General features: G+C 54.4%; 1 protein-coding gene across 2 annotated transcripts; it reads left to right on the plus strand.

Annotated features, from left to right (window-relative positions):
• The first annotated feature begins 1,493 nt into the window (after positions 1-1,493).
• Positions 1,494-25,327, plus strand: SFXN1 (sideroflexin 1). 2 transcript variants are annotated; one of them, XM_066387960.1, is made up of 11 exons: positions 1,494-1,643; positions 11,074-11,241; positions 15,129-15,299; positions 16,395-16,493; positions 17,727-17,802; positions 18,335-18,420; positions 19,361-19,488; positions 20,092-20,141; positions 23,123-23,172; positions 23,575-23,622; positions 24,988-25,327. In XM_066387960.1, the coding sequence occupies exons 2-11, from the start codon at positions 11,078-11,080 to the stop codon at positions 25,082-25,084; spliced, it is 969 nt and encodes a 322-aa protein (XP_066244057.1). In that variant the 5' UTR covers positions 1,494-1,643; positions 11,074-11,077; the 3' UTR covers positions 25,085-25,327. The 2 variants fall into 2 exon arrangements, with proteins under 2 accessions (XP_066244057.1, XP_066244056.1); XM_066387959.1 differs by lacking the exons at positions 23,123-23,172; positions 23,575-23,622; positions 24,988-25,327 and adding an exon at positions 22,122-22,248 and having other exon boundaries at positions 20,092-20,227.
• The last annotated feature ends 996 nt before the right edge of the window (positions 25,328-26,323 follow it).

The following is a 26,323-nucleotide window of genomic DNA, read 5'->3' on the forward strand; positions in this document are numbered from 1 at the left end:
GTGTTTATTGGCCCCCATAACTGGAAGCCCAGGAGGCAGTCTAACCTCAGGATTGGCTGAGCCCAGGGCCTGAGGTGACATCATCTGAATTCTATGCTTCTTGCACCTTCCAGCTTAGTTTCACTTCTGCAGACTGACTGGGGAAAGAGCCGGCCAGGCAGCCTCTGACCCACATTCTCTCCCAGTGTAGCAACCCTGGTGGGGGTGGGGGTGGGGTCACTGAGCACGGCTCTTTCCCAAAGTCTACACGTAAATTCAGGGCAGGGTTCCGTGTGGCCCAACTTGGGTCACTATCTGTGAAAAGATCAAGTCACATGATTGACAATCTGACCAGGATCAAATGATGTCAGAGAGGGGAGCTCCCCCCAGAAGAAACTGGGATGTTTGGAAAGCAAAATCAACAAATGAAAACCCACACACATATGACAGAACTTGTTTAAAAAATGATGCCTCCGATTTCCCACCCAGCCGTTTATTTACCCCTGTTTACAGTGTCACTCGGCAGCTCCTTGAAGTCTCTCCCTCCCTAAATCTGGGCTGGTTTTGTGACTTGGTTTGACAAAGCAGAAGTGAAGGTAGGTAGCCGGTTCCGAGCCTTGATCTCAAGAGGACTTAGGTCTCCAGCTCTGCACCTCTCTGCCTCCCTCCCTCCCTCACTCCATCCCTCCCCCCCGCCTTTGCCACGTGGCCCTGCCCAGGGGACACTGAAGGAAGAGAGACAAACTGGTGTCCCTGCACAAGCACACCACCTCTGCACTTCTAGGCTGCGTCACTCTGCTTTGCTTTTTTTTCTTCAAAATTGTTTTGGCTCTTTATTTTTCTGTATACATTTTCCCAGACACTTTGTCAAGTTATACACAATAGAGGTGTTGGAATTTTGCTTGGAATTGCATTATATCGATAGGTGGGTTTGGGGAAAATTGACAACTTTGAAAATGGCATCTGCCACCATTTATTAGATTTCGTTTGCCTCTGAAATATACTCAGAACCCAATAATTCTTGCCACCTTCCCGTTATCACCTTGGTCCAAGCCACCATTGTCTCTCTCCTGGTAAGCACGGTCCCTTCCCGCTGGCCTCTGTCTGCCTCCACATCACCTTCCCCTACGGCTTGTTTCCACACAGCGGCCAGAGTGATTCTTTTTAAGGCAGAACTTAGTGTACTACCTAAAGTCACCTTGTAGCAGCAGTGTTACCAAACTCCACATTTAGGGAAACACTGGTTTAAATGAATAAATGAATGGGTGAGGGAGTGAAACCATGCTGATTCTATATAGGCCAGACCCTGGGAATAAACAAATTTAAATAAGGGGTAGTCCCTAGGGGAACCAAAAGAGAAAACGCAGCATTAGCCTGAGCAGAGCCCGACACCGCCGTGAGGATGAACTTGGGAGATCTTGATGGAGACAGACGGCCCGGCAGGGCGCCAGAAGCGAAAGCACCTAGACCTGGGAATCCGGTGACTCAGGGGGCGGGTCCAGGGCTTCCAGCCCGTGGCTCTGCGCGGGGACGCGCGCTCCGAGGGCGTGCGCTAGGCTAGGCGGCGCGCTCTGCCGCGGTGGCGGGAGAAGCGCTTCCGGTGGTGACTGAGGCTGCGCCTAGTGGGTCCGGCAAGCGGCGCGGGCGGCGGCCCAGGGGGAGCGGTGAGTCTCCGGAGGCGGCATGGCCGCGATGGGTGGGAATAGCACGGGGAGCCTGCGGACGGGCGCGGGCTCGAGCAGGGGCGCGCGCCTGCGTGCCGGCTGCAGGGACACCCCCTTCGCCACCACTCCAGGCTCAGATCACAAGCCCTCTCGCTATGCCGGGACTGCCGGGACTGCAGGGCCAGGGGTCCCCGCACCCTGAGGACCCCTTCCATCGGCTGCCTGACAGCTCCCCACTCCAGCAGCCTGAGCTCTCCGGATGGGAAGGGGCTCACCCATTGCACACCCGCACGCCCCTGCCACGCTGTCCCTGGAGGCAGCGTGCCGAAACTCACCACGGGGACGATACCCAAGATGGCTGCCGCGGGGACAAGCCACCGCTGCACATGATTGCTAGGTGACCAGGTGGCACCGACCCCTACACCCCTCATGCTCCTAGTTCTCGGCTTCTCCTGGCGCAGAGCGCGGCTCTGGGGCCACAGGAAACCCCTGTCCCTCTGCCCCAGAACTGGCAGTCCAGTAGAGAAAGATGTGCACTAGCCTGGTCCTGGGTGCACCTTGCATTTCTGTGTTCCCATCTCTCCCTCCTCTCACAGGTCTCTAACCTTATCAGAACAATAACAGCTTTTTCTCCTAAGTGTGTGCCAGCCATTTAGGCCCCTTCACTTTCACTTTCCTTTCAGCTCTGTGAGGTTCTTGCCTTGCCTTCCTAATCCAAAGCAAGCTGCTCAGAGAGGTTGAGTAATCTGCCCCAGGTCACACAGCTGCCCATCAGCTGAACGAGGCCAGCGGAGTCAGCCTCCACCCTGGTTCCTCAAAGAGCTTCCCCTGGGCTGAGCTGACTCCACCGGCCCACCTCGTGCACGCGTCCTTGGTTGGATGTACCCCTGCGGTTTTCCTTCAGTCGCGTTTGTCAGCAGTTGAAGCGAACCCTTTGCTTGCTCGCTCTATTCTCTCCTTGCGATCGGGGCTCGTGTTGGCCTCTGCTGACCGCGTATGCTCTGCACCCAGCGCTGGCGTTCACCTCCAACACCCGTGGGGAATATTGGTCGAGCGCCTGAACGAGCGAGCCGAGCTCTGCGCTGCTCTGAGCGACTTCCCCACTCTGTGGGCCGCTGCCTTCTGCACCCCGGGGCATTTGCTTGGTCATTCTCTCAAAAGACCTCATCTGTCTTCTGCCTCACACCTTCTAGATCAGGGGTCCCCAAACTATGGCCTGCGGGCCGCATGCGGCCCCCTGAGGCCATTTATCCAGCCCCCGCCACAGTTTTGGAAGGGGCACCTCTTTCATTGGTGGTCAGTGAAAGGAGCACATTGACCATCTCATTAGCCAAAAGCAGGCCCATAGTTCCCATTGAAATACTGGTCAGTTTGTTGATTTAAATTTACTTGTTCTTTATTTTAAATATTGTATTTGTTCCCGTTTTGTTTTTTTACTTTAAAATAAGATATGTGCAGTGTGCATAGGGATTTGTTCATAGTTGTTTTTATAGTCCGGCCCTCCAACAGTCTAAGGGACAGTGAACTGGGCCCCCTGTGTAAAAAGTTTGGGGACCCCTGTTCTAGATTTTCACTTGGGTGCCTCGAAAGGCTCTCTTCCTGTGTCCTTCCCCGGTGTACCGGGCTTCTTCCGCGTCGCAGGCGCTGTCCCGGGGTGACAGGGGCTATGCAGGTAAAGACGGGGGCTTGGCAGCTGCCGTGGTGCTGGACTCAGACTCGACCCAGAAGCTGTGCAAGAGGGGAGGGAACTCTCGGGGAGGGGGGTGGAGGCTCCACCGAGAAGCACCGGGACTTCAAGCGGGTCCTTTCTCACACAGGCCTGCAGGGTGGCTAGTGTGCAAAACTGATGGCGTTTGGACAGAAGGGTCCGCCGGCTCCTACACGGCTCTCGTAGGGAATCGCTCTAAGGATGCATCCCCCCGGGGTGAGGGGGAGTGTGCAGGCTTTCCGGCCCCATGGCCTCTGGGAAGGGGGGCATCCGTGGCTGCAGTTGTCAGAGAGGAGCCTGGGGAGCAGGGCTGGCTGTACCTCAGCACCGGTAACACACTTAGAAGGATGCTCATGCTCTCTCTGTGAAAGGTTCTGAGATCCCGTGTGGAAGGATGTTCATGCTCTCTCTGTGAAAGGTTCTGAGATCCCGTGTGGAAGGATGCTCATGCTCTCTCTGTGAAAGGTTCTGAGATCCCGTGTGGAAGGATGTTCATGCTCTCTCTGTGAAAGGTTCTGAGATCCCGTGTGGAAGGATGTTCATGCTCTCTCTGTGAAAGGTTCTGAGATCCCGTGTGGAAGGATGCTCATGCTCTCTCTGTGAAAGGTTCTGAGATCCCGTGTGGAAGGATGTTCATGCTCTCTCTGTGAAAGGTTCTGAGATCCCGTGTGGAAGGATGTTCATGCTCTCTCTGTGAAAGGTTCTGAGATCCCGTGTGGAAGGATGCTCATGCTCTCTCTGTGAAAGGTTTCTGAGATCCCGTGTGGAAGGATGTTCATGCTCTCTCTGTGAAAGGGTCTGAGATCCCGTGTGGAAGGATGCTCATGCTCTCTCTGTGAAAGGTTCTGAGATCCCGTGTGGAAGGATGCTCATGCTCTCTCTGTGAAAGGTTCTGAGATCCCGTGTGGAAGGATGCTCATGCTCTCTCTGTGAAAGGTTTCTGAGATCCCGTGTGGAAGGATGCTCATGCTCTCTCTGTGAAAGGTTCTGAGATCCCGTGTGGAAGGATGTTCATGCTCTCTCTGTGAAAGGTTCTGAGATCCCGTGTGGAAGGATGTTCATGCTCTCTCTGTGAAAGGTTCTGAGATCCCGTGTGGAAGGATGTTCATGCTCTCTCTGTGAAAGGTTCTGCGATCCCGTGTGGAAGGATGTTCATGCTCTCTCTGTGAAAGGTTCTGAGATCCCGTGTGGAAGGATGTTCATGCTCTCTCTGTGAAAGGTTCTGAGATCCCGTGTGGAAGGATGCTCATGCTCTCTCTGTGAAAGGTTTCTGAGATCCCAATGTTGAAGGATGTTCATGCTCTCTCTGTGAAAGGTTCTGAGATCCCGTGTGGAAGGATGCTCATGCTCTCTCTGTGAAAGGTTTCTGCGATCCCGTGTGGATGGGCAGAGAAGAGTGTCAGCATCCCTCCCACACCCTCCCTTCCTGCCCAGGAGGCGGCGAGGGCGGCCGGAGCGGCCAGAGCGGCAGGGACCCTCAGAGCGGGTCCAGCCTCGTTGCTAACGCCCTGAGGATGGAGGATGGCACCTCCTTCCTCCCGTGTGAGCTCAATGGACTCGGCTGGAGTATAGTCGTGGGTGGAACCTTTCCCTTGAGGGTCAAGGTTAAAAAGTCAGCAGCAGCAAGTCATTAAAACAAAAATACTGACTGGAAATCAACCTAGAAAGTAAAAACTTCAGTTGGACTATGTAACAAATCTATACTTAATAAGTTCAAAGTTTATGGTTAACTACTATTCATTTGTAAAATATTTGCTACTATTAATTTTTTCATCTGTGAGATGATTCTTTGAAGTGGGTGAAATATTCAGCTGACTGAATCTGAGGTATAGATACGTAGTATTTTATCATTTTCATAGGCGGATGCTACTCTCTCCAGTAGGAAATTTTACTAACCGAGAGGAAATTTTTTTTATATATATATATATATTTTGTATTTTTCTGAAGCTGGAAACGGGGAGAGACAGTCAGACAGACTCCCGCATGCGCCCGACCGGGATCCACCCGGCACGCCCACCAGGGGTGACGCTCTTCCCACCAGGGGGCGATGCTCTGCCCCTCCGGGGCGTCACTCTGCAGCGACCAGAGCCACTCTAGTGCCTGGGGCAGAGGCCAAGGAGCCATCCCCAGCGCCCGGGCCATCTTTGCTCCAATGGAGCCTTGGCTGCGGGAGGGGAAGAGAGAGACAGAGAGGAAGGAGGGGGGCGGGGTGGAGAAGCAAATGGGCGCTTCTCCTGTGTGCCCTGGCCGGGAATCGAACCCAGGTCCCCCGCACGCCAGGCCGACGCTCTACCGCTGAGCCAACCGGCCAGGGCCCGAGAGGAAATTTTTTAATGAATAAGAAACTCACCCATCCTAAGATATTAAGAAACCCAGACCTGAAAATGATCTTGAGGACCGGAATATGAACAAGGACAGCGTTGTCACCTGGGTGTTGTCAGGTTGACAGGAGTGTGGGACCTGCGTGGCCGGGAGGGACGTGGGGGTGGGGGGAGGGTGGCAGGGAGACAGGCGGAGGCCGTAGCTCTCCAGGTCTTGCTGAGTCGAGACGGAACCCGTCTCTCCACGCAGCCCGGTCCTCGGAACAGGAAACTGTGCAGCTGAAAGCCACTGCTGAGTGGAGATGCCCTTTGGAAGATATACTTCTTTGCACAGGGTTCAACTTTCTGGTCTATAACTTGATCTCCTGTGTGGCCACGCTGATAAGAAAGGAACGCTGTGTGCAGGTGACCCGCTCAAAGCCGAACAAGTCAGGAAACTTGCTGTTGAGGCTCCCTGAGTTCATGTGACAGCCTTGGCAGACAGGCTGCCTCCGGGCCCCCCACCCCCCCAGGTCGGGAGTGCCCTGTGAAGACAGACAGAACCGCCTCTTCCTGGCTCTGCCCTCGGGGGCACGGAACCTGGCTTCTCGGAGGAACTACAAGACAGGGGAGATGCTCTTAAAGGGCCCACACGAGGACTCAGCAATCCAGCAGTGCACAGCAAGCCCGGCACCGGGCTCCTAAGGGACATTCGTTTCAGTCGTGTGTCCCCGACAGTGACTTAGTGTCCCACACCTGCCTGGCTCTACCTGAATAAACCAGGGCAAGCAGACTCCTCCTTAACTCTTTCAACCGGTGGTTGTTATAACCAAATTCCATTTTAATGCCTTGATTGTCACTGTTAATCTTTAGCCGGAGTTAAAGATCTTTGCTACTAAGTCCCTGATAAAGCACATTCCCTGCTAACTTTTTTTTCTGTGCAATTTTTTTTTTTTTTTCTGAAGCTGGAAACGGGGAGAGACAGTCAGACAGACTCCCGCATGCGCCCAACTGGGATCCACCCGGCACGCCCACCAGGGGCGACGCTCTGCCCACCAGGGGGTGATGCTCTGCCCCTCCGGGGCATCGCTCTGCCGTGACCAGAGCCACTCTAGCGCCTGAGGCAGAGGCCAAGGAGCCATCCCCAGCGCCCGGGCCATCTTTGCTCCCATGGAGCCTTGGCTGCAGGAGGGGAAGAGAGAGACAGAGAGGAAGGAGGGGGGGAGAGGTGGAGAGGCAGATGGGCGCCTCTCCTGTGTGCCCTGGCCGGGAATCGAACCCAGGACCTCTGCACTCCAGGCCTACGCTCTACCACTGAGCCAACCGGCCAGGGCCTCTGTGCAATTTTGGACAAGTCTTCTTTTCCAACAGTGAAGCAGTTTCCTGGCATGTAGCTGAAAGTTTGAAATAAAGCTTATCTAAGGGAAAGGTTCTTCTCCTTAGACATTTCTGATCATCTTCTCAGTGTGAGGCTCCACCCCGCCCCCCACGCACTGCCGGGCTGGATTTCAGCCACTGCGGACGCAGCTTCTGCTCCCGAAGACCCGGCTGGTCAGGGACGCCGCCCCTATCTGCACTGTACGTCCAGTCGGGGCTCACAGAGCCCCCCGGTCACTCGAGCTAGCTCACCTCACCAACTCCGTGGGCCATCGCTGATCTCCCTGGTACAGATGACAAAGCTGAGACTCAGACCTGTGAGGTGACTCAGCCAGTGACAGGCCTAGACAGCCAGTGACAGAACCAGGACTCCAGTCCAGACTGCCGTGGTAAAGGTCCGGTGCTGCCCACGGGCTGGCAGGGCAGGCCCTTGGGGATGGGCCACGGGCGGGGGAGCCCTCCTCCACAGGAACCAGCAGCCAGCGGGAACGGCCATGGAGTCCCCTAAATATATCTGTAACTGCCCCCACGAGAGGGTAAGAATCTGCCCTGAACCGGGAGGGCATCTGCTTATTATTTATTTAGAATTTTTCTATTCCTTCAAACATAGCGTTTCCCAAACTTAACTCATCATAGGGTCCCCCTCGTAGACTTCTTACAAACCCGATTCCTGGGCGCCAGCAGAGCTGTGTTGAGTCAGGATTCACAGGGAGATGCTTTCTCGGTCACAGCCGCCCGTCCAGGGAGCAGGGGTGCCGGGGCCGCACGACCGAGGGTGGCGCTCTGGCTCCAGCATCCCTCGAGCGAGTTAGCTAGCCGGCCTTGTCACTGAACTGTTAGGAGGGTGAGACGAGGTCGTAGAAGGCAGGCTCTTCAAACAAGTGGTCATTACCCGTCGGTGGGCATTGTTAGGCAGTGTCCTAACTTTGCTGAGGAAGGGACAGACACCTGGAGGCGCGGGGCCAGGTCCCAGAGTCGCCAGCGGAGCTGGGACGTGAACTCAGATCTGCAGATCTGCTGCCTCCGTGGTGTGCCCCTTCCCTCATCACCTCCCCCCGGGGGGTTCCAAATCACAGGACAGTTAGCGGGGTGCTGCTCCGAGCCAGGGACTCCACGTTGGGCCGACCGGCTGGCTCAGTAAGCTTATTGAGAAAGTAACCAGGTCACCACGGGCTAATTGGAGCTGACTGCTTTCCGGCTGTGAAGGCTGATGTGTGGCAGGAGGTGGCCCAGGGCCGCGGAGTCGGGGAGTGGTCCTCGCCCTTGCCCGGCTGTGCGCCCACCGAGCCTTGGACCGTGTGACAGCTCACCGAGAAGGAAGGCGGTGATGCCGCCCAGCACGGGTCACCGAGAGTGGAGTATAATTTTCACAGTGACTTGGACAGTGTCCCAGCTCCATCCCCCAACTCCGGTGAAGCTTTGGATTTAGAGCAGGGGTCTCAAACTCAACTCAGCATGTGGGCCGCAGAGCAAGATCACAGCCGTTCCTTCGGCGGGCCGCACTAGGTCTACAAAAGGCAACTGTTACGCAACACTTTTCTCACTGCAGTTTGAAAACAACAAAAAAAATCAGTACAACAAGCACAATCGTACATGCAGTTTACTCAGTGTCACAAAACGACCAGAAACTGTAGTTCGCATCACAACTGCTGTTAACTAAGCTAATATCTAGCTAGGATGCTAGAGAAATGAAAAATACAAGTAGGCCCCTAGGCTTACTTAATTTTATCCAAAATATTTTGAACTTCGTGGATTAGTCTGCGGGCCGCACAAAATTGTTCGGCGGGCCGCGAGTTTGAGACCCCTGATTTAGAGTGAGAGGCGTGGGACTGTTCTTTCGCTGGGACACTTAGGGGCCATTGTGGTTGGCAGTTGTCCCGGTTCCCCTGTGTGTTGTGTCTCAGGGAGCAGGGCTGCCCCAGGCGAGGGGGAGAGACAGGCCACAGCCCGTGGGGGGAGCGGCCAGAGCGCACGCAGTCATCCATTTTGCTCCCCATCCTGTCTGGGTGTGGTGCACGGTGCCCCAAAACAATGGCGATAGTAACACCCAAGCGCACGGACCCCAGGTCACCATAACAAACATAATAATGATGGGAAGGTTGGGACTATCGCAAGCATTAGCAAACAGTGACACGGAGGAGGACAGGGAGCATGTGCTACTGGGGAAACGGGGCCCATCGGCCTGCCAGACACCTTCGGTTTGTAACAAACGCGCGTCTGAGAGGCACGGTGACGTGAGGCACGCCTGTGTCACCGTGTCAGAGACCTCCCTTCACCGGTCCCTTCCCGGTCACGTCTCTGCTCTGGAATCATGTAGCCTCGTTCTGTCCTCTGCTCCCCCTTCCATCATCTCTTCACATCATGGAAACGGAACCGGTTGAAAACCAGGAATCCTGTGCAGCCTGTCCCTGGGGGGCGTGGCACTGCTCCTTGTCCTTGCCACGTCTGCCTCAGAAGGTGCATGTCTTGATTTCTGAGACTTCCTTTGGAGCTGCTGTGGCTTCGTGATCACTCGTGCCGTCCCCAGGGTCACGAAGCTGTCCCACAGAATGACTTCCCGCAGCGCCCCCTGCAGAAATTCCTAGTGGCTCAGCACCTGTTGTAAAACTGTGTGGAAAGGAAGCCACGGGCACAAAATGGAGTCACTTGAGCTAAGCCAACAACACCAAACCAAAACTTAATACCTGATCTAATTGCCTTTCTGACCTTCCCCAGGAATGTGGTCCTAACTGGTCAGCCTGGAATTTGATGGTCAGCACCTATGAGGTCATCTGCCCCAAAGCTCCCTTTCTACCCCCCAGGGACAGAGGAATTCATCCTTGTTTTCTTTCTTATCCCCTCCCCTGCTGCCTGCAGACGCCGCCCACGTTGTAGGGCTTCCCGAGCTCCTCTCTGCTCGCCAGACAGGCTGCTGCCCGATTCTGCATCGTCGGATAAAAGCCATTAGATCTTCACATTCACTCAGTCCAGTGGCTGTTTATCAACTGTCACCATCCACTGTCATGACATACTGTCAGATCTACAAGGTGCTTAAGAACACCTCTCTAAAAAAGGGGGCTGGGCCCTGGCCGGTTGGCTCAGCGGTAGAGCGTCGGCCTGGCGTGTGGGGGACCCGGGTTCGATTCCCGGCCAGGGCACACAGGAGAAGCGCCCATTTGCTTCTCCACCCCTCCCCCTCTCCTTCCTCTCTGTCTCTCTCTTCCCCTCCCGCAGCCAAGGCTCCATTGGAGCAAAGATGGCCCGGGCGCTGGGGATGGCTCCTTGGCCTCTGCCCCAGGCGCTAGAGTGGCTCTGGTCGCGGCAGAGCGACGCCCCAGAGGGGCAGAGCATCGCCCCCTGGTGGGCGTGCCGGGTGGATCCCGGTCGGGTGCATGCGGGAGTCTGTCTGTCTCTCCCCGTTTCCAGCTTCAGAAAAATACAAAAAAATAAAAATAAAAAAGGGGGCTGATCTTCAACCAATTTCAACCTTTGTGGGGTGGGGGGGGAGCCACAGGTCGGGGACCAGTCCAGGACCCGAAGGCCTGAGCTGGCCGCGCACTTTCCACGGAAACCAACGCCACTCCTCCCCGCCCGCCCACCACCCCGGGGCCTCGGTCTTCCACGGCAGAGATTCAGTCCCTTTCCTGGCAGAGATAACTAGGTAGTCAGACCAGAGAGCAGCAGTAGTTTGATGCTGATGATCGTTTCACTCAGAAAAAGGGTTTCAAACATGAGACAGTGTTACTGTTGATATTATTGTTTTGAACTTTTTCTATCTCTAGTTTCTCTAGGATGTTTCTAGGTTTCCAAAGGTAAGGGATAAGGAAATACCACGGACTCAGAAAAAAAAGACATAGGTAGGAAGTTATTGAAATTTGATTGGGATTTACGGACAAGGTTAGTTTGGGGGTTACTTTATCTTTCTGCCATGGAGAGCAACATTCTCGTTGGAAGCAGGGACACGCATGCACCCTTACTTGAAGATGAGTGAGGCGGCCACGTTGGTAAATGTGCGTGGACACGGTGAGTCTTAACTGGGCTCGTCTGTTTGGCCCTCCCCCGCCAGGACCATGTCTGGAGAAGTCCCAGCCAACATTAACATCAAAGAGCCTCGATGGGACCAGAGCACGTTTGTGGGACGGGCCAGTCACTTCTTCACTGTGACGGACCCCAGGAACATCCTGTTAACCAACGAACAGCTGGAGAACGCCAGGAGGATCATCCACGATTACAGGTAACGTCAGCGCGCACGCTTTGGGCCGAATGTATGAACAGATCACCAACATGTCAGCCTCTTGGTTTTCAACCTTCACTTAGCAATTTTACAAAAAAAATTTTTTTTTGCAATAAAATTCTTTTTACCAAAAAAAAAAAAAAATTAGAAATAGGAAGATATGTTTTATTGCCCCATTGCTGACCCTTAACACAGATAGATGTCCAGGGGTCACAGGTCCCCGAGGATAAGACAGCCCTCCCTCCAGCTCAGGGGTCCCCAAACTACGGGCCCACGGGCCACATGCGGCCCCCGAGGCTATTTATCCGGCCCCCACCGCACTTCCAGAAGAGGCACCTCTTTCATTGGTGGTCAGTGAGAGGAGCATAGTTCCCATTGAAATACTGGTCAGTTTATTGATTTAAATTTACTTGTTCTTTATTTTAAATATTGTATTTGTTCCCGTTTTGTTTTGTTTTTTTTTACTTTAAAATAAGATATGTGCAGTGTGCATAGAGATTTGTTCATAGTTGTTTTTATAGTCCGGCCCTCCAACGGTCTGAGGGACAGTGAACTGGCCCCCTGTGTAAAAAGTTTGGGGACCCCTGCTCTAGCTCATAGGTGACCCTCTGTGAGGGTCCCGCTCACCACGCCCCCCCCCCCCCCATCTGCAGCCTCCCTGGGCAGCTTCCTGTCCCCAGAGGGAGACAGCATCCCAGGAAGGGCAAATCGCCAAGAATGCGGGTAGGCTGGTGGCTTCTGAGCTAAGAGCCCTAAGGAATAAATGGCACGGGTTAGGAGCTCAGATGGGAGGAGGCTGGGGCGGGCTGTGCGGGCGTGGGTGCCCTCCATCGGCTCATCAGCTCGGGGGGGGGGCAGGCGTGAGGGAGGGGAGGGGTGACGCCCCAAGCCCGTGGTCACGGCCTTCTCCAGAAAACACCGTATAAGAGCCACTTCAGCCTTGGTGGGTCACACAGGTTCCTGTTGCGAAGTCTGGGTTTTTTTGGTTCTATTTTTTCTTTTAAAGTAATCCTTGAAAAATTGTAAGCGTGTCATACATGCAAAAGAGGTTGTCACGTAGGTAGTTAGAAGGAAACCGAGGGCGGTCTATATAAATTTTGTGGCCGCACACCGAGTCTGGCCAGATGTGACCCGTGGCAGTGACATCTCGAGGCCTGAGGGGAAGGCGCCGAAGGACCCGGCAGGGAGGACAGCCGGCGTGCGGGACAGCGGGTGTCCTGTGACCCTGGGACAGAGGCCGTGCAGGGAGAGGCTGAGATGTAACAACAGCCAGAGGAGCTGAGAAGAAGCCGAAGGGAGGACCGCAGGAAACCCAGACCCGTGAGAGCATGAGCCACAGAAACCCCATGGGGCGGACGCGGAGCATGCCGGCGCCACGGGCTGCAGAGGTAGGAAAGGGGAGCCCTGCAGGAAGTGCAGGAGTCAGGCCTCGCCGGACACAGAATTGCAACCAGTGATGAGGAGAGCAGTTCAGTCTCGGTGCTGGAATCCCGACCCGTCGGCGGGAAAGTCACACTAAGCGAGTTTCACACATTCATATCTTAAGATAGATTCCAGAGAGACGGAAAAACTGAAGTGCCCAAAAACAAGAACAAAAAGCCATTATGAGCCCTGGCAGGCTGGCTCAGCGGTTGAGCATCGGCCCGGTGTGTAGAAGTCTCGGGTTTGATTCCCGGCCAGGGCACACAGGAGAAGCGCCCATCTGCTTCTCCACCCCTCCCCCTCTCCTTCCTCTCTGTCTCTCTCTTCCCCTCCCGCAGCCAAGACTCCACTAGAGCAAAGTTGGCCTGGGTGCTGAGGATGGCTCCATGGCCTCTGCCTCAGGCACTAGAATGGCTCACTTTGCAATGAAGCAATGCCCCAGCTGGGCAGAGCATTGCCCCCTGGTGGGCATGCCGGGTGGATCCCAGTCTGGCGCATGCGGGAGTCTGACTGCCTCCCCGCTTCTAACTTCAGAAAAATACAAAAAAAAAAAAAAAAAAAAAAAAAAAAAGGCCATTATGAACATATAAGAAGTAGAGTCGTAAAGTAAACATCAGTATAACTTTAAAGTGAGTCAGGCCTTTCTGGGCAGAAACTTCTTCCCACCTAACAACATAAACATAAAAATTTTCAGGATGCAAGGTAACACAGGTCCCAGGATTATCCACACTGTGTAAAGTATACAATGCAGATGACCTAAATAGCAATGCTGCTGCTGCTGCTGATGAAGTAGAAGGAGAGGATAGAAGACAATTAAGGTGTTAACAATCTGTTACATTGTGTCCGTCCCAGCACATGCACTCATTGCCTCCCATGGTCTTGGAAGTGGGGATGGAGTGATTTAAAAGGATATTTACTTCCTCATCCTCTACAAGTGGAATAGATTAGAAGCAATTAAAATGTCCAGCCCTAGGGGGCTGGTATATAATACACCATCTTACAATCATATTTAAAAGGATCGTGCGCTAATTTCCTGTGGCTGATGTAACAGAGAACCACAAACCGAGTGGCTTAAAACGAGAGGAATTGATTCTCTCCCAGTTCCAGAGGCTAGAAATCCAAAATCCAGGCATGGCAGGGCTGTGCCCCCTTGGAAGCTCCAGAGGACAGCCCTGCCGTCTCCCTCCGGCTTTTTTTTTTTTTTTTTTTTTTTCATTTTTCTGAAGCTGGAAACAGGGAGAGACAGTCAGACAGACTCCCGCATGCGCCCGACCGGGATCCACCCGGCACGCCCGCCAGGGGCGACGCTCTGCCCACCAGGAGGCGATGCTCTGCCCATCCTGGGCTTCGCCATGTTGCGACCAGAGCCACTCTAGCGCCTGAGGCAGAGGCCACAGAGCCATCCCCAGCGCCCGGGCCATCTTTGCTCCAATGGAGCCTTGGCTGTGGGAGGGGAAGAGAGAGACAGAGAGGAAAGCGCGGCGGAGAGGTGGAGAAGCAAATGGGCGCTTCTCCTGTGTGCCCTGGCCGGGAATCGAACCCGGGTCCTCCGCACGCTAGGCCGACGCTCTACCGCTGAGCCAACCGGCCAGGGCTCCCTCCGGCTTTTGATGACCCTAGATCTCAGACCTCTGCCTCTGTCACCCGTGGCTGGCCTTCTTTGCATGTCTCCACATGGCCGTCGTATAAGGGCACCTGTCCTTGGATTTAGGACCCACCCTCATCCAGTGTGACCTCTTCATCTGCAAAGACCCTGTTTCATGACAAAGTCACATTCTGAGAGGTTCCAGGTAGATGTGATTTTGGAAGATCCCATTCAACCCAGTACAGATAATATAGAACATCTATAGATGTAGAGAAATGTTTACAAAATATTATTGAATAAGAAAGGTGGTTAATAAAGGACTAGAATATATTCATCGAAACAGTACCGGTAGTGCTGAGTAGGTCAAGGCTTGAATGATTTTCATTGCTTTAATGAATTTCTGCAATTTCTAGCGAGGAATGTATGTATATTTCTTTGAGAAGGAGAAATACCAGTGAACCTTTCTAATTTAGGTTTTCAAACTACAGATATAAAAACGAATCACTGTTCTTCATTGCCGCAGCTTTTGTCTAAGTGGTTAAAAATATCTTAGAGTTTACAAAGTTCGAAATGCATTTTTAAGTACGGCGTTGAAAACAAAGACTATTTCAAAGTTGACTACCTGCCTGTTATCCACGGTATTGATATTTGGGGTTTTCCAAACTACAGATAATTGGGGACATGTGGGTTTGAAATGTTCATTTTCGGTGCTTACTGTCCGTTGTGTCATTGAAATGCCATCGACTCTGTGCAAGGAATTTGTCACACGGAATTGTTATTTTAAGGACGCGCGAGCCGGAAGGCCTTCAGCCCTCTGTGTCCGGACCACGGGTGAGCTATTTGAAACGAGCCACCGTCGCCTTATTTATTGTTTTCCTAGCCAAGGAATTGTCCCCCCCGGCCTCACGGAAAACGAGTTGTGGAGGGCCAAGTACATCTACGACTCGGCTTTTCACCCCGACACCGGGGAGAAGATGGTCCTGGTCGGGCGGATGTCGGCCCAGGTGCCCATGAACATGACCATCACGGGCTGCATGATGACGTTCTACAGGTGAGCTGCGGGGTGGGGACAGCAGAGAGTCGATTCCGTGTGGCAGTGGCGCTACCGGGGTCAATACGACGGCGTGCCGAGGTCCCTTCTGAAAAGGTGCAGCTCCGGGGCTTTGCGGTAGCGTCCCCTCTGCTGAGTACGATTCTCTTCGTTGGCTGAAAGGAGGTTGGGCTTATTCCCCTCAAGCTTAGACCCAAAAGGAAATGAGGTGGAGGAAGAAAATAAAAAGAGTGTCTAGGCAAATTCTCTTTGTCACCCACCCACGTGACACGGGTGGTGGGGGTGGAGGTGGGGGTGGAGGTGACACAGATGGAGGTGAGAGTGGAGGTGACACAGGTGGAGGTGACACAAGTGGAGGTGGGGGTGGAGGTAGGGGTGGAGGTGACACGGGTGGAGGTGGGGGTGGAGGTTGGGGTGGAGGTGACATGGGTGGAGGTGGGGGTGGAGGTGACACGGGTGGAGGTGGGGGTGGAGGTGACACAGGTGGAGGTGACACGGGTGGAGGTGGGGGTGGAGGTGACACAGGTGGAGGTGGGGGTGGAGGTGACACAGGTGGAGGTGGGGGTGGAGGTGGGGGTGGAGGTGACACGGGTGGAGGTGGGGGTGGAGGTGACACAGGTGGAGGTGGGGGTGGAGGTGACACAGGTGGAGGTGACACAGGTGGAGGTGGGAGTGGAGGCAGAGGCGTTTCGGTGGCATGTGCACTTCGGAGGGATCGGGACGACTTAGCCTGCAGGTAATTCTCCCTCCCAAGAGAAGGGACCTGGCAGTGCCGAGTGCCTACGCTGTGCTGGGCTCTCCACAGATTTAAGACAATGTGGACGTAAGGCAACCCCGTCCTCACTGTGACCCTCTGAGCCCAGTGTCACCTGTTCCCAATGAATGAGGACACTGAGAAGCAAGGATGATAACAATCTGCACAGCCACCAGGTCCTGAGCCTTTGACCTGAAACGCACAGTGCTAGACCCAGCGTTCTCCTGTCCCCAGGCCACCCCCCCTCTGGTCGCCGGGGCCCGCGTGGCCTGTCCCGCCCAGCGGCTGGGCCCCTGTGGTGCCGCGGGGCCACATGACAGCGCCCTCTGCCTCTGTTGCAGGACCACGCCGGCGGTGCTGTTCTGGCAGTGGGTCAACCAGTCCTTCAACGCCGTGGTCAACTACACGAACCGGAGTGGAGACGCCCCCATCACTGTCAAGTACGGCTGCGGCGTGACCTCTGCAGACGGCGGGGGGCTCTGACACCCGGATCTGTCTTAAAGATCGGTCCTTGATGGAGCCGTGAGGGGAGGAAGTGGGTCTGAAATGTTGCCTCCCTGGGAAACGCCTTTAGACAGGCCAAAGCGATCGGTTACCCAGAGCTTTGAGCATAGCGTGTCTAACACCTCCGTGTTGCACCACTTCACATGGCTTCTGACCGTGTGTGTCCCCCTCCTGTCGTCACACGGAACGGAGGATTCGGCCCCGCAGCCCGCCCCTCCCCCCCGCCCACAGTGTCTGTCACACCCTCCTGCGTCCAGTCCCCGGCCTGAAATGTATTGCTCAGCAGGAGAGAATTGCTTGGGCTTAACTGCATTCTGAAGATGACACCTTCCAAATATTCATATGCTCAGATGTCATTTTTTTTTTTTTTTTTTTTGTATTTTTCTGAAGTTGGAAATGGGGAGGCAGTCAGACAGACTCCTGCATGCGCCCGACTGGGATCCACCCGGCCTGCCCACCAGGGGGCGATGTTCTGCCCATCTGGGGCGTCACTCTGTTGCATCCAGAGCCACTCTAGCGCCTGAGGCAGAGGCCACAGAGCCATCCCCAGCGCCCGGGCCATCTTTGCTCCAGTGGAGCCTGGGCTGCAGGAGGGGAAGAGAGAGACAGAGAGGAAGGAGAGGGGGAGGGGTGGAGAAGCAGATGGGCGCTTCTCCTGTGTGCCCTGGCCGGGAATCGAACCCGGGACTCCTGCACGCCAGGCTGACGCTCTACCACTGAGCCAACCGGCCAGGGCGCTCAGATGTCATTTTAAGAACAGTTTTGCCTTTTCGCGTTCAGCATGTGCATTAATATTGTGCAAAGTGCTTTTGTTTGTTTGTTGTTGAAGCACGTGTGTGACAGACGCCTCGGCCAAGGGCAGTCCCCCCCCCCCCGTGGCTCCCTGTACCCCCCCCCCCGTCTCTCCCCACCCCTGCTCCGCCCATTTCTGTGCCCGGGGTGGTAGGAGGGTCTGTATGAAGAACCCCACTGTTTGGGGGCCTCCTTGCCTTCTCCCTGGATTTCGCCGCCTGTGCAGCGATAACGAGCTGCTTGGTGGGCTGTCCCTCCTTAACCATGCCTTTCACATTTTCCCTTCCTGTCTTTAAAAAAAAAAAAGAAAATTAAGTAAGAACACCAGTGTGTCCTGGCATACCCCGCGATCTGCACGCTGTTCTTTGTCCTTTCAGTGAGCTGGGGAAAGCCTACGTGACCGCGACAACCGGCGCCGTGGCGACCGCTCTGGGACTCAATGCACTGACCAAGGTGCGGGGACTTTTACTCGCCCGGGGAAGTTTCGTTAACTGCCTCTCCCCTCCCTCGCTCTGAGTCGCTCCGCTACTTCTCAGAACAGTTCAAGTCCCACGGCTTTCTCATTGTGGCCCTTCCCTTTGATTGCATGTTTCCATTATATGGTCCCCGAAGCTTGGGCAGGAGTGTCACGCATGTGCCTGACGCGGTGTTCAGCGCTCAGTTCAGCGCGCAGCACTCCCCCCCTCCGGAGGCCATGTCTGGGCAGCGGGCCTCGGGCCACACCTCTGAAGGGGAGCCCCTGACTCCGAGACTTGGGGACCCCAAGCCCCTCTCCACCCACCACACGGAGCTGCCACATGTCCCAGAAGTCTCCTCTGCCCCTGCTGGAAACACAGACATAGGAAACAGGCTGCACCGGTCCTCGCGCCCGGGTCTGCGCACCGACAGGGCGCTGCGTTCTTAGCGTGTCCCAGAAGCAGTGAGCGCCACCCCTCGGGAACCCGGGGACGGCTGGGTGACGCTCTCGGAATTGTCTCTCCCGCAGCACATGTCACCACTCGTAGGACGCTTCGTGCCCTTTGCCGCCGTCGCCGCTGCTAATTGCATCAACATCCCCCTGATGAGGCAAAGGTGAGTCGTACGCACTTCCGCATGGGACTTGTGCTTGGCAGCAGTAGTAAGGTCCTCGTGAGAATTTGCTTCGTTGGAACGTTTTAAAGTTATTTTAGCATCGACGGATAAAAGTATACGAAATTGGGAATTTGCACCAAAATAACCCTGAGTTGGGGGTGAGGACGTGTCCACTGAGGAAGTGAGCTTAGCCACGGAGTTGCCCCTTCCTGGGGCAGGCTGGGTACGGGTTAGGACACTCTCTCTGCTTCTGCATAATCGAGAGTTCAGAAGCACGCACCTCAAACTCAGGTTCGGTTCTGTCCGGGCGAGGCAAAGCGGGTCTGTGCACAGAAAGACCACTCTCCAACCAACAGGTCCTTCCCCGCCCCTGGGCATTTTCCTTTGGAGTTTAAAATAATATTAACCTATATCTTTGGAAGTATCTGTCAGAACTGGCAGAAGTTAAAAGAGAAGAAAGAATGAAAGAAAGAGCATTTTGGAATGGATAAGGAGACACGGGGTCACCGCAGGAGCTGCGATGACGGCCATGAGTCGCTGTCCTTTGTTGCCGATCAGTTACAAGTGCCCCTGGTGCCCGACGCTGGTGGCCCTCCGGTGACCCTGGATTAGGTCCCCCTCTCGTTGGAGGGTGGCTCAAATTTGCACGTGCGCAAAAAAGCCGCCCTTCTCTCTTACGTTAGCATACTCCCCCTTTCAGTCATATTTTTATTAAAATTGCTAGCCACCCCCCCCCTTTTTTTTTTAAACAAAGTCACTGTGTTACTTTACTTCTGTGCCATCGCACGAGGCTTAAACTTGCTCGTGCTATGAGCAAGAGGAGACTTGCTCGTGCCCAGAGTGACACTTGAGTAGGTGACCGGATTAAGTGGGGCCTTGGTCCTCCCAGCCGTTGCTCAGAGGTGTCTGTGACCAGGTCGCTCTGCGTTTTGCTCTCTAGGGAACTCCAAGTCGGCATCCCCGTCACGGATGAGGACGGTGCCCGCCTGGGGGAGTCGGCACACGCCGCGAAGCAGGCCATCGCGCAGGTGGTCGTGTCCAGGATTCTCATGGCGGTCCCCGGCATGGGTCAGTGTGGCTGTCATCCGCTCAGTTATTCCACACGCACGCTTTGGCAGGAGTTGATGCATCCATGAACCCTCCCTCCTCCCCAAACAAATCACTCCCCTTGATGGAGGGGCTCCTTTCTAGATGAGAAAAAGATCAACTGAGGCTCAGAGCGATGAGGTCACTTTTCCGGGCTCACCCAGCTAGCGAGTGGTCTGCTTAATCTCCGGGCAGGAGTCTGTTCTGTGCTCCACGTGGCCGCTGTCCCTGGCCGTGGGGGACGGGGGGGGGGGGGCTGCCTTTTTTAATCAGTACATTTGTTTTATCGGGAGCAGACGCTCTTACTGGAAGTTAAACGTAAAGTTCTCTTTGAGATTATAGAATTCCCTGGGTAGAACAGAGCATTACCTTATTTTCCAAAAATCCAGAGAATGGGAACAGCGGATATTTTTTCCAGTCCTAAAGTATTTTAAAGAATTAGTGCAAATAGTTTCACGCTGCCGGTGTGAAAATAGCCTAAAAGGGAGGTAAGCCCCTTGTCGGATTGCTGGGGTGGGGGGGAGGAAAAGCCAGCGGCGAACAGACATGAAGGAGAGAGCTAAGTGGGCCTGCCTTCCCTCGCAGCCATCCCTCCGTTCCTCATGAACACCTTGGAGAAGAAGGCCTTTCTGAAGGTGAGCCCGGCTCTATCTGTCACTGTCTCCGTCCCTTCTGCTCCCTTTCAGACGTCAAAGCCAACCGAGTGTTTCCTGCAGGAACTGTGAGTAAAGAATTCGAAGGCCAGCGGCACTCGGGCACTTAACGTAAAATACAAGGATGTTCCCAGGCACGTTTTCCTTCTAGCCTCAGATACTTGAAAAAGCTCTCGTAAATGCAAACTGCCGCCCACATCTCTCGAGAGGTTACACACCTCGGTTTTCCTCTTCCTCCCGGCTAGGTAAGAAGGACGAGAGGGTGAGGGTTTGGAATTCACCAGTCAGCAGCCACACTCTCAGGAAGGATGAGGATAACGTGGAGGTAGCTTCATGGGAACAGTGAGTTTAGTGCCCCGGCTTATTGTTCTTTGGAGGCCAGAAATCATAACTCGTTCGTGCATCAACTGCCTCTGCTCCAGGTCTGGAGACATGACAGGGTGAGAAGACTGTAGCCGGGACATCTCAGTGCATTCTATCTGTCGCTTCCCGGTGCTTCACCTCAGTTCTCCGGTCTCACGAGTCAGAGGCGGTGAGACAGGGTGATGACGCATTTGGAAAGTGGCCCCGTCAGACCTGCGCCGGAGGAGGCATGCTGGGGTGACTTAGTTTGGGTCTTAGCAACAGAACTGTAACACCAAGGGGACACTGCACAACTTTGAAGAAAGGACGTATTGTCAGAGCAAATACCTCCTGAGTGATGTCAGGGACTGGGAGAATCCTGTGTGTCCCACAGTCAGGGACTGGGAGAATCCTGTGTGTCCCATGGTCAGGGACTGGGAGAATCCCGTGTGTCCCACGGTCAGGGACTGGGAGAATCCCGCGTGTCCCACGGTCAGGGGCTGGGAGAATCCCGCGTGTCCCACGGTCAGGGGCTGGGAGAATCCCGCGTGTCCCACGGTCAGGGGCTGGGAGAATCCCGCGTGTCCCACGGTCAGGGGCTGGGAGAATCCTGCGTGTCCCACGGTCAGGGGCTGGGAGAATCCTGCGTGTCCATTGGCCTGTATACTCCCAATGGGCCCCAGACGGGAAACCAAGGGAAACACTGAATGCGTCACTCATGGTTTCAATACAACTACTTTCTTAGAAAAAAATAAAAAAAACAAGGCAAGGGAGTATACTATGAAGAAACAGTAACAATGATAGCCTCGCTGGACTGATTTCCCCAGGCTGTTGCTTGTGGGCCGCGCTAGCCCGTGGGGGGGGGGGGACAGGGGACCCTCACTCTAGCACCGTCCCCTATTCCTTCTTACAGCCTTGGGGTGCAGGAGAACCCTGTTCCCTGACCTTCTTCCTCTGGCAGTCTTACACGTTGATATGAAATGTGCACTAGAGTGTCACAGCGTCTCTCTGGTGTCCCTTCGTTCCTTGGAGTGTCCCCAGGAGAAATCTGCAGACCCCTGGTCCCAGCCCCAGGATGCTGTGCCCTCAGAAGCCCTTCAGGGTCCTGTGTGAGAAGTAGGGGTGACTGCAGGACGGGGTTCTGGAGGAGTCAGGGACAGGGTGACATCAAGGTTGGGTTTCACGGGCTAAGTCAGAATTCTCCGGGATCCTTGTCATTTCTGAGAGCCTGTCCATCAAAACCGTCTGCCCCTTAATGTGCCCCTGTCCTTGGAGCTTGCAGACAGCTGCTCCCTGAGCTGACAGGTTCGCCTCCGGGTGGCTCTCTCTGCAGACGAATGTCCACTGGAAATGAGCGGGCTGCTCTCGCGAGCTCCCGGGGGCCACGTTCATCCTCCCACGACATCTCAGTCACACTTAGCTTGCCTTCCCGTCACCGCGTCTGTGACCAGCGCAGATGCCGCACGACTGGGAAGGGCGAGGACGGGGCTCTGGCATCTCCTTATGAAAACCCTTTATCAGAAGGGCCAGTTGCCCAAGACTATTTCCTTTCCTCGCTGTCCTTCGCGGGGTGCGATGCGGCGGCTGTCTCCTCTTGACTACGTCTCTCCCCTCCTCTAGTCCACGCCTCTCTCCCCTCTCGTTCACCACCGCGACACACTCTTTCGCCGGACGCGTCTTCGGGGACCAGGGTAGCCTCGCGCACAAGCTCTCTGGCGCCGCTCTGTGCTAACAGCCTGCGTTGATTCCTAGCCTGGCCGATTTCACGGCGGCCAGGTCACAGCCTGGTTGGAGCTCTTTCCGAGGCCATAGTTGTGGGGCCCCGAACCTCACTGCTCTTTGTACTGTGTGTTTTGGTAGCACTCCTTTTGAAAACTAAAAAATCTAACAGCACGTTCCTCCTCTTCAAAAGACTGGCTGACTTGTGTATTTCTGTTTAAAGCAAAAATAGTGACGGGCAAAATGTTTTATGTCAGCCATAGCTTTAACCAGACTGGGGTTTACTTTTTTTAAGTAAACCCCGAAAGGGAACGTGCAGGGAGCCAGGGGGCATGTTTGTGGGGCTTCCGCTCTGTCCCAGGCACTGTCCTGGGTGCTTTACGAGTGTTCTCTGGTCTGTCTTCACCCACACGCTTTTATTTTTGGAAGCTGCTGTGACCCCCGTTTTGCGGACGAGGACGCTTGCCCTCTCCCCACAGCTGGGAACCAACTGTGAGGGCAGACACTTGGTATCAAGCAGCAGATAAATTGTAACTAGATGATAGCAGTTTCTCCCCCTCCGAGAGCCAGCGGAGCATCATTCAGAGTTACATGTGCCAGGGGAAAGAAGGAGAAAGGCACTTGGTGCTTGCACCTGCGTTTACTGACAGCTGGGGGCGGGGCTAGCGTTTACTGACAGCTGGGGGCGGGGCTAGTGTTTACTGACAGCTGGGGGCGGGGCTACGGGAGTCAGGACTGGTCTGCGCGTGTGGCAGTGTTTCTCCGCCCCCCCCTAAGAGGTCACTAATCCCCCTCCGTCTGGATCTTGTGATGTGGAGAGCTTACTTCCGGTTAAGCAGCAGAAGAAATGGTCTCTTAAGAGCCTGGATAAGAAGTACTCAAAATGATTTATTTCTCAACAGAGGTTCCCGTGGATGAGTGCGCCCATTCAAGTTGGATTGGTTGGCTTCTGGTGAGTACAATTCCTTCGATATCATTAATATTTTTTTATAAAGATAAATGTGCAGTATATGAAATGGGAAGGGGGAGAGGGGTCATAAGGGTCCCAGTTTTGAAAATGAGACCATCCCAGAGCTTATGGTCCCCACAATTCGCTAGCAGTCAACTGTCTTCAGGGAAACCTGCAACATTTGGGCCTTGTTTACACGGTTCTTTTTCAAACGCCCGTTATGTCTGATATATTTTTTTAAACTATTTCGGCAGTCCTTGCTATAATAAAATGATACGAACAGAACATACTTGCGTGAGGCAATACAGTGCTCAACAGAGAGAAAGGGGTTGTTAGGAAAGTAAATTAGAAAAAGAATCTGAAAAGTGTTCTGATTGGCCTTTTTTTTCCCCCCCTTTTTTTAAGTTTGGTATTTGCCACTCCTCTGTGCTGTGCTCTCTTCCCTCAGAAAAGGTATGTATTTGTCATTCTTCGGAACCAGCACGAGTTTTAACCCAGTAAAAGCAGTTGAAGACGCAGGGGCTGTTAGCCCGTTTCTTTGGTCGGGAAGTCCAGGCTGACCCAGATGACAGAGGCCCAGGTCTCCCAAAGGAGCGGCTGGAGGCAGAAATCAAAGGCGGATCTGTATCCGTCCAACAATCTCTTCACCCAGCTCTCTCCGACCTCCTCCCGCCTTTGAAAATGCTTTTTCTTTTCTAAGTCAAGGTGAACTCTGGTGCAAATCTGCTTTTATAGAAATCTAACTCTGACTCACCGTCACCCAGTCCGTGGGGACGAGCATCTGTAATAGAGACATTAGAATTTAAGTCCCACCCCAGGGACAGCAGTTATCTGCACTTAGCTTCCGGGGTGGGTGTGTTTGCTTCCCTTCTCCCCACTTGTTTTTTTTGGTTTTTTTTGCCTTAAAAGCCTTACGGTGCACTTGGGTCCCAAGCTGCCCTGGCGTCCTGTGTTTGATGTGAGGACTGGATTGACAGGCGTTACCTCGGCTTCGTAGAAATCGAGGTCTTCAGCGCCTCCTGATCTCACTTCAAGGCACAGAGACGCAGCATTGCGTTGTCTGCATTTGGTAGAAGTGTTATCAGTCTCCTGCCTCTGTGATGCCCTCGGGGCCCAAGCCCGAGGTCTGTGGTGCTCTGGGCTTTCCCAGGAGGCTTTGGAGAAGGTGTCCTATTCTAGAAGGAATCTTCATCAGGCTCCTCCACCTGACAGAGGACGCCACCTTTCACCTGCCCAGCCTCTTCTGTCTGTGACTCCGCCATTCTTTTTTTTTTTTTTTTTTTTTTTTGTATTTTTCTGAAGCTGGAAACGGGGAGAGACAGTCAGACAGACTCCCGCATGCGCCTGACCGGGATCCACCCGGCACGCACACCAGGGGCTATGCTCTGCCCACCAGGGGGCGATGCACTGCCCCTCCAGGGCGTCGCTCTGTTGCGACCAGAGCCACTCTAGCGCCTGGGGCAGAGGCCAAGGAGCCATCCCCAGCGCCCGGGCCATCTTTGCTCCAATGGAGCCTCGGCTGCAGGAGGGGAAGAGAGAGACAGAGAGGAAGGAGATGGGGAGGGGTGGAGAAGCAGATGGGCGCTTCTCCTGTGTGCCCTGGCCGGGAATCAAACCCGGGACCTCTGCACGCCAGGCCGACGCTGTACCACTGAGCCAGCCAGCCAGGGCCGACTCTGCCATTCTTAAATGGGGAATGAAACCTGCCTGTCACCTTGGTGTGGAGAGCCACGACCCCCTTGGAGAGCGCAGGGCCTTCCAGTCCCCCCTCCCCCTCCCCCCGCCCGTGTTGTAACTGCCCTCGTTCCTTTTCTCCAGTTCCATGTCTGTGACAAGCTTGGAGGCTGAGCTGCAGGCCGTGATCCGAGAGGCCCACCCTGAGTTGCGACGTGTGTACTTTAACAAGGGACTGTAAAGCCGGGGAAGACGGCCCCACCGCGACCCCGCCATCCGCAGACCCGGGCCTCCTTGGTGAGGGAGTCCTGTTCCACCCGGCCGGGTTCTCCCAGGCACAGAAACCTGTCCAAGACCCACGTTAGCCTTGTAGAGTCAGGCTGCTGTGTACAACCCAACACCTGGGCTGGGCCGGGTGCCCCATACCTGTTGCCTCTCTCACATTGGAATAATGGGAAAATAGACAGAACCGGCCTCCTCGTGACCTTTATAGTCATTGTTTTCTCCGAGACAGTATCCCAGCCCTCCCTTAGAATTTTCAAAAAGCACTGCTAGGCATAGAGTAGGTGATGTTCGGTGTGTGCTCAATAAATTACCGGTCAGTGAAAAGGAAATCCAGGTAAAATCCTGAATTTTTATCCTGCCCTTTGTTGCAAATCTAGGCCATTTAGGTAGGTAGTGCTTTGGGAAAACACAGAAGCTCTGATGCTAGACGATACAAAGTGACTCGTAAATAGCCAGGGCAGTCAGTCTCCAGCGTGGGCAGCGGGCGGCCCGAAGCAGCCGATGAGTTCTGGGGAGGCGCAGGATAAAAACTGCTTCGCACGCGGCAGCAGACAAGCGGGACGGGCTGGGCCCGCTCTCAAGAACTGTGTGCAGTCGTTGCTGGTGGCTTCCTTCGGTTGACTTTGACATTTATCCTGTTTTACATTCTTACAAAGATGTTATCCTTCTTGACTTGATATTCCTTTATTCACATCCAGTAATCAAATAACCGAACTGTACACATGTCCGGTGTAGGAAGCGTCTTCAGTCCTGGTGCCGTACGACCGGTTGATTCCGGTTTGTCGGATCGTTTTTTTAGAAGTGACAGCACAGTTCCAGCCCCCTACATGTCCCTCCCGGTCACCCTTACGGATCTCTTTGGCTTTCAGAAAGCTATGGACATCCACGTGTACGTAAAGCGGTGGCTAAATGAATTGTCCCTGAAGGTTGTGTGTTGCCTTCCGCCCTGTGGACCGATAAGGAATCTATGGACCACTGTTTACATCATCTGTAGCAGTTCTACATTCATTCAATCCATTGCCCGTCCCAGATTATCTTCCAAGTCTGTTGATGCTGGCAGGCGTGGGTGAGGTGGCTGTGCCCTCAATGTGGAGCCCACTCATGTCCACTGTAACTCTGAGACGTGTAAGTGGAAAAGACGCAGAAGCCAGTCTTGGCAGGCGTTTTCCTGACAACGTGGCCAGACTGAACTTCC

Source organism: Saccopteryx leptura, chromosome 6 (assembly GCF_036850995.1).
Source record: "Saccopteryx leptura isolate mSacLep1 chromosome 6, mSacLep1_pri_phased_curated, whole genome shotgun sequence".
Lineage (NCBI taxonomy): Eukaryota > Metazoa > Chordata > Mammalia > Chiroptera > Emballonuridae > Saccopteryx > Saccopteryx leptura.